Source organism: Lupinus angustifolius, chromosome LG13 (genome assembly GCF_001865875.1).
Source record: "Lupinus angustifolius cultivar Tanjil chromosome LG13, LupAngTanjil_v1.0, whole genome shotgun sequence".
Lineage (NCBI taxonomy): Eukaryota > Viridiplantae > Streptophyta > Magnoliopsida > Fabales > Fabaceae > Lupinus > Lupinus angustifolius.
Genome location: NC_032021.1, coordinates 5,402,955 through 5,411,150, shown reverse-complemented (window position 1 = coordinate 5,411,150; position 8,196 = coordinate 5,402,955). Strand labels below are relative to the sequence as shown.

General features: G+C 38.0%; 1 protein-coding gene across 1 annotated transcript; it reads right to left on the bottom strand.

Annotated features, from left to right (window-relative positions):
- On the bottom strand, positions 3,670-4,647 carry LOC109363531 (adenylate cyclase, terminal-differentiation specific-like). Its single transcript, XM_019609795.1, has one exon. It carries the CDS (start codon positions 4,645-4,647, stop codon positions 3,670-3,672), a length of 978 nt encoding a protein of 325 aa, XP_019465340.1.

Below are 8,196 nucleotides of genomic sequence, written 5' to 3'. Positions count from 1 at the left end.
AAAGGATACGTGATACCACAGAGCGAGATCGTCTGACCGTAAGGGGCTTGGTCTAGGACCGTCCAGGGTGATTCAGCGATAGTCGTAGTGGTAGGGACGTTACCCTTTGAGTTATGATTATAGGAAAATATTTCCGTGTCTGTTATTGATTATCAACATGTAATATATATAGGAATTACAAATCCATAATTGGAAAACTAATCATGCCTAATTATGCCTAATCAATGTAAATATTCTTTTACTTTTATCTCATTAGTGTACAATATTTATTCCAAATATAGAATGTATGTGGTCATGTTCTTTCACACCCCCGCAGTTGAAGCGGGAGGCTGGCGTACGCTTAAACTATCTCGGAAATCTTGAAAGAGTATTAGGGGAAGACCCTTGGTAAATATATCCACAATTTGATAGCACGGGGGAACATGCAGGACGCGTATATGTCAACGAGCTACTTTTTCACATACAAAGTGAATGTCCATCTCGATATGTTTTGTACGTTGATGTTGAACAGGATTACCGGAAAGATATATGGCACTAACCTTATCACAGTATACTATAGTAGCTTTGTGTATCGGACAATGAAGTTCGAGAAGTAGGTTACGTAACTAGCATGACTCAGAGACGACATTGGCAATTCCACGATATTCAGCTTCGGCACTGGATTGAGACAATGTGGGTTGATGTTTGGACGACCATGATAGTAAGTTCTCTCCAAGAAAAACACAATAACCGGAGGTAGAGCGTCTAGTGTCGGGACATCCTCCCCAATCAGCGTCAGTGTAAGAGATCAACGATGTAGTGGAAGATGGATAGAGATGTAAACCATAGTGACTGGTTCCCTGAATGTATCGCAAAATGAGGCGAAGAGAGTGCATGTGATTGTCCATGGGGTCATGCATAAAAAGACATATCTGCTGTACTGCATATGTGATGTCGGGTCTCGTGAAAGTGAGGTATTGGAGAGCACCGGCAAGGCTACCGTATAATGATGGGTCTTCATAGGGAGTGCTAGACTTGGCGCTAAGCTTTGGATTAGTGTCAACTGGAGTTGGACAGGATTTACATGATGACATGCCTGCTCGCACTAGAATTTCATCTACATACTTTTTCAGAGATAAGAACAAACCACCATTATGCTGAGTAACTGCAATACCCAAAAAATAACTTAGTGATCCCAAGTCTTTCATTGCAAATTCAGAGCTGAGTCGTGATATTGTATACTTGCGAAGATCATCAGCAGACGTAGTGAGAATGATGTCGTCCACATAAAGAAGAAGATAGGCCATGTGTGTATCTTTTCGGTAGATGAAAAGAGAGTTGTCTGACTTGCTTTGAGAGAATCTGATAGAACATACATAATCTACAAATCGTTTGTACCACGCTCTTGGAGCTTGCTTGAGCCCATACAAAGATTTTCGCAGACGGCAGACATGATGAGGAAGATTTGGATCTTTAAAGCCCAAAGGCTGATGCATATACATTGTTTCTTTGAATTCACCATGTAGAAAAGCATTCTTGACGTCTAACTGATGAATTTTCCATGCGTTAGATAAGGAAATACTGAGTACTGTTCGGATGGTGGCTGGTTTGACAACCGGACTAAAGGTCTCTCCACAATCTATGCCAACCTGTTGACCTGCACCGTTACCTACAAGTCGGGCTTTATGCCTCTCAAAAGAACCATCAGATTTTTCTTTATGCCTAAAAATCCACATAGAACGAATAATATTAGCATCAGGTGGACGGGGCACTAAATCCCACGTCTTATTTTGAATAAGAGCATTGTATTCATCATCCATAGCCATTTTCCAATTCGGGTCTTTTAGTGCTAACACAGGATTACGAGGGAGAGAAGATTTTGGGACGGTGGTGTGGAGATTGATGTATTTTTGGTTGGGTTTAAAAATGCCATGTTGGCTCCTCGTAACAGGTTTGTTGTCAGTACTAACGGTAGGTTGGGAAATAACAGGAAATGGTATATTTGGCGGAGTAGATGTGGAAGGCAAAGTTTGGTTCGGTTGAGAGGTGGGTTGGTCTGAGGAAGGTATTTCAGTTTGGTGTGTTTGATTAGGTTGGGTCCGAAGCGCGGGGGAGTTGGGATCGGTCCTAGTTGAGCAGGTGGTTGAGAGTTTTGTTGAGTGATGTTAGGTGTCCTTGGACCTGGGCTAGTTTCTGTGATAAGGTGATTTATGTAAGGTGACACTTCATTATCAAAAAATTGATAATTGTTTGGATTAAGAGTGTGCAACTTTGAAAAAGGAAATTCTGATTCATCAAATATGACATGGCGACAAACAATGATTTTATTAAGGGATAGGTCATAGCATTTGTACCCACGATGATTTGAAGGATATCCTAAGAAGACACACGGGGTGGAACGAGATTGGAGTTTATTTATAGTGGTTGATGGAAAGAGAGGGTAACATAAACAACCGAAGACTCGTAGATGGGTATAGGATGGATCTTTTTGAAAAAGAATTTTGAGAGGTGATTGATATTTCAACTTTTTATTTGGTAAAATATTCAGTAGATAAGTTGCCATTTGGAGAGCATGGTGCCAAAAATTTGGCGGTAAAGAAGCATGAATTAGTAGAGTCCGAATTATATTATTAATAGAACGGATTTTTCGTTCAGCTTTGCCATTTTGAGAAGAAGTATGAGGACACGAGAAACGAAGTGAAATTCCATTTGCGTTACAGAGTTTTTGAAAGGGGTGATTGATATATTCTCGACCATGTCACATTGAATATTTTTAACTTCCCGATGAAATTGAGTTTTAATATATGCTCTTAAATTTTCAAAAGATGGAAAAACTTGTGATTTGTGTGAAATCGGGAAAGTCCACAAAAAATTCGAGTAGTCAACCAAATAGAGCACATAATATTTATGACCGGAAGTACTCAATACGGGAGATGTCCATACATCACTATGTAATATATCAAAGGGCGTAAAAGTGGAGTTATATGAGTCAATAAAAGGTATTTTAACATGTTTACCAAGAGGACAAGAATGACAGAAGGTTGAATTTATTTTGGAATTAGGAATACAGTTAATCAATTTATTCTTGCGAAGAGAATCTAAAATAGATGCTCCAGGATGACCCAAACGGTCGTGCCAAACAGAAGTGGATAAAGCTGCAAACTCGGAAGGAAAAACGGTCTTATTTTTTGTGATGTTGGTGATAGGATATAGCTGGCCTTCACTCTCACATCGCATTAGGACCATCCCCGTCTGAAAATCCTTCACAGAAAAACCGAACGGATCAAATTCAACAGAAACATGGTTATCGGTAGTGAATTTTCGAACGGAAATTAAATTTTTAATTAATTTCGGTGCATGAAGGACATTTGATAAGGCTAGAGGAGGATGAGGGGGAGGCAAGTTAGCATTTCCAAAACCATGAATCAGAACAGAATGGCCATTTCCTACGATAATACTATTATTTTTGCTCAAATTAAAATAAGATGAGAGATTACCATTTGTAGATGTCATGTGAGATGTTGCTCCAGTGTCCATATACCAAGATGGGTCAGACTGAGCACGATGTAGAGTATGAAGAGCCGCTTCAATATCTGTTGGGCTTGGTTCAGTGGTAGTAAAAGCAGCAGGTTGGGGTTTTGGTCCAAGAATATCAGATTGTTGATATTTTGGGCCAGCATTGGTTTTAGTTCAATACGATGGGTAAGGGCATGGAGGAGGAGCCCAAGGGTATTGTTGCCATTGTTGTTGACAAGGAAATTGTTGCTGCCATTGAGGATACTGACCACGTCCACCACCGTCGCCGGTGTAACTACGGTCACCTCTGCCAGAGTTGTTCCCCTTGTTACTGCGGTTACTGTTTCTACCCCAATTGTTGTTGTTGCCGCGATTATTGTTGTTGTTGTTTAGAGAGTGTCGCATGGGATTGGCAGGAGAGGCAAAGGAAGATGAGTTCGCATCTTCTGATTTCATGAGTAAGGCTGTCGGAGATGATTGGTTGCCGGATTCGCGTGCAACTCGTTGAATCATGGTGGATTCTTCTAATTCCAACCGTGATTTCGCCGTTTCAAACGTCGGCAAGGGATCTTGTTGCTGGATGTATGTAACGAATCCTGCATATGAATCTGTCAGTCCAGAAATCATCTTCAACACAAGACGAGTGTTGTTGACGGGAGAATCAACATTGGCGAGTTGATCTGCGAGGAGTTTCAGGCGATTGCAATATGCTTTTGTTGACGGGAAATCTTCCAAGTGCGTGTTGGCGAATTGATGCTCGAGGTGGACTACTCTCGAATGCTTGTTGTCTTTAAACATAGTCGTAATTCGGTTCCAACAGCTTTCAGCGGTGTCGTTAAGCACCGGGATGGAGCTGAGAATATCCTGGGTAACAGTGGCATACATCCACTGCAGAACAACCGCGTCGAGACGGTTCCAGAGGTTGGGATCATTGGTCTTTGTTTGTGCAACTCTTTGTCGGGTTGCTTCATCAGTGGGAGGGATTATATGATCAAGTACATTGTGAACACGCGCTTGAACCTGAAACAAGACAGACCAAGAAAGATAGAGACTTGAATCATTGTCCAACGTGATGGGAATGATGGTTTTCAAGTTGGTTATTGCAAAGGCAGAGTGAAATTTAGGAGGAGAGGTTTCATCAGGTGAAGGCATGGTCAAAGAAAGAAGGTTTGTTTGGAGCGGAAGAATAAGGATTCAAGCTGCAACGGCTACAATTTGGTATGGATCAAACCTAGCTGATACCATATAGGAAAATATTTCCGTGTCTGTTATTGATTATCAACATGTAATATATACAGGAATTACAAATCCATAATTGGAAAACTAATCATGCCTAATTATGCCTAATCAATGTAAAATATTCTTTGACTTTTATCTCATTAGTGTACAATATTTATTCCAAATATAGAATGTATGCGGTCATGTTCTGTCATTTGTGTTAGACTTTATCTTGCTTAAAGTGTATGATGTGAATTAGGGCACTGCCCAGAAAGGAATCCAGGATACCACGGAGCGGGATCGGTTGACCGTAAGAGGCTTGGTCTGGGACCGTCCAGGGTATTCAGCAATGAGCGTAGTGGTGGGATGTATTACCTTTATATTACGTGTTAACGTAAGATCGGGACCCATAAGAAGCATTCCTGAGGGAGATGACTTAAGGTGGGCCGAGCATGGTAAATAACAATTAAAAGATTTAATCATCTAACTGTGGTTAGTGTTCATATGCATATGGTTAATAATGGAGTAATGGAGAGGAAATTGACGGGATGCCTTAGAGTACCATGACGTTGAGAGGGACGGCGTTGTTGGACGGTGATTCATCAACAATGTCTTGAGGGAGAGTCTAGGTGAGGTGAGTCCCTTGTATTCCTGGGAGAGGACATCTTGTTGGATCGGACAGTTCTCACAGGTCAAACTAGACGATCTCTAATAACCCCTCTTTGCAATCTGGATCAATGAGAGGGATGCCCAGAAAGCGTTTGTTACGACATCGTCCTGTTATGGACTGTTCCTATGGAACTTATTGAGCAATTGGCTCATGGAAGGCTTGTTGGTGCGTACAAAGTGGCTTGGTATGGGACCTGTACTCTTGATTTATTTCCGACTATGTTATTGGGAGGATATTGGTGTAAGGTGGATGATCATGACATAGCATACATATATTGTACTTGTGGAAGTGGATTCCCACATTTGAGTACAAACATCATGCATCATTAACCTTATGCACATATTATTACTTATGGTTATGATATTTGTTTATGAAATGTATGTGATACATTATTGTTTATATTGATAAATGGTGGGTTATGATGTCGGTTATAGATAATATATGTGTATGTTATTATTTGGGGTTATGATCTCCACTTATGTGTTATTTAATTATAGTCATGATATCTTGTCGATGAATTATATATTGATAAATGGTGAATTATGATATTGAATAAGTGTTGTTTACCTTACATAGGTTGATTAGATAATTGTTTATGAGAACAATGGATGAGTTTGGTTATATTATTCATGTGGATTGGATAATTGTTTACGAGAACCACTAAGGAGTTATAATGTGGTATGTTATATATATGAACTGCTTTTCATATATGAGTGTGATATTCTGAGTAAGTCTACGCCGTCAATGAATTTACGTTCATTATATGTCTTACTCTCTCTGTTGTATTGTTCTTGTTCTGTATATATTCGCTATGTAGATGGCCAACAACAGCACTCACATTCGAGGTTATCACTTCACGATGTCCCCGATGGGACAATGGGCTAGTGACGGACACATATATACATACACAGGCCCCTGCGGTTTGTCGTTGCACATGGTGTGCAACGGGTCATCAATGATGATCCCTCACCCCGACACCTATATTGACGCTTCCTTCACCTTGCTGCCAAAGAGGCCGACGTCTTCAGAGGTTGGACTTCGATACCCGCCAGTCAGGAGTGATGGCGTTATTCCCTCCCACGGTTATAAGACGTGGCCAGATTATTTGGATGCTTCGTCATCCAGTAGAGCCAAGAGGAGCAGTGGTCTTGGAGGAGGTCCCTGCAAGAAGGCTCCAGTTTTGAGAATGTCATCCCCTCCGAATTATGCCACTGAGTTGTGGCATAATGAAGTGGAGGAAGAGGAGGAGGTGGACGAGGTCGTTGAGCTCGTCAAGTAGAGAGCTTAGTGGAGGTGATCGACCTCGTGTCCGACTCGGAGGAGGAGGAGGACCCGAGTGAGGGGTCCAACATTCCTAGAATCTTTTGAGTCAGCTTGTGGGCCAGTCGATGTCCCCTTTTTGTTTTTGGTGGGGGGATGCGTTTCTTTGGATTTTGTATATGTTAGTGGTGATGTAGTTTCTGCCTTTACTAACCTAGTCCGTATGAACTGACTATGACTTAACCCATTATATATATCTATGATGATGTATATTCAGGAAATGTTGTATCATTTCAGTTACCGTTAGGTAACCGATTTTGATTTCCGCATTATATGTTACTTAAAGTGATCTCCCAGAAAAGAAAGGTTTTTAAAAGGAAACAATTTTATGTCACCAATTCAAAAGAAAAAAAATTTACTCACTTTTCCGCGAAATAAATAAAGAGTATTTTTCGGGGCGTTACAGATATTGCTAAGATTGTAATGATTTGAGTTCATAATGATTTTACACTTACAAAATAGATTATGAGATCATAGATTGTCTTTGTCAAACTTTGGAACAAAAATCCTAAGATTGTAATGATTTTTATAAATAATTTAATATAATAAATATGTATTCCTATGCAAAATGCACCCAATGAATTTCAATGAGTAAGATATGATTAACTTAAGATGTCAATTTTAACATTTTATTGTTGATATTGTGAGTCATTTTTGTTTGAAAAACTCTCTATCATCTCTAATTTAAGTGCAACTTTGAAGATATGAGAAAAATAAATGTATTATTTACTTGATTGAGTTGATCGTCTTATATTAACTATTATGGTTTTGTTACTATAAAATTTTCAGCAGCAAAGACAATCAAACAAAATTATGTAGTAAGATAGAAGATAAAAAATTTATAGTCAATATCATAATTTATATTGAAAAGGCAATAGCTGAAAAATTTACCCCAATTCAATCGTCAAAAAGTTTAAGACATTTTAATGTCTTTAATTGTTAATTATTGTTATTTAGAATTAATAAATTGTTTTGAAACTTTGAAACAATTATATATATTTCCTTATATTTTTTTGTTACTAAAGTTAATCTTAATTATAAATTATAATTAAATATTATTGTCCCTCCTAAACTTTGTATGAAGATTTGTTATTGTATATATATTATTGTATCTTATATAAAATAAAAAAGGTTGATTGTCAAATTTTAATATGATAATGTTTACTTCTCCAAAGTACATATTAGTCTTGCCTATTTAATAAAAAATATATTTTCATGTTATAAAAAATTTACTTATCTTTGTAAGCTAAGGCTCACGGTTTTCAAAATTTGAGATTTATTAACCAACAACCAAACCTTAAATTTGAGATTTATATTCATAATTAATATTTTTTAAATATTAATAACAAATATAAAATGAATTGTTTATTGATAGTATGAAAGTTCTTTTAAAATTGGATATAACATAATTCATTATTCACATATTAATATTTTTTTACTATTAAATAAAAATAATACATATAAAGTACCAAAAATATTTTAATAATATAATG

What these genes read in the sequence shown, in the direction of transcription:
- LOC109363531 (XM_019609795.1), bottom strand. Translation starts at nt 4,647, where the DNA reads ATGCCTTCACCTGATGAAACCTCTCCTCCTAAATTTCACTCTGCCTTT.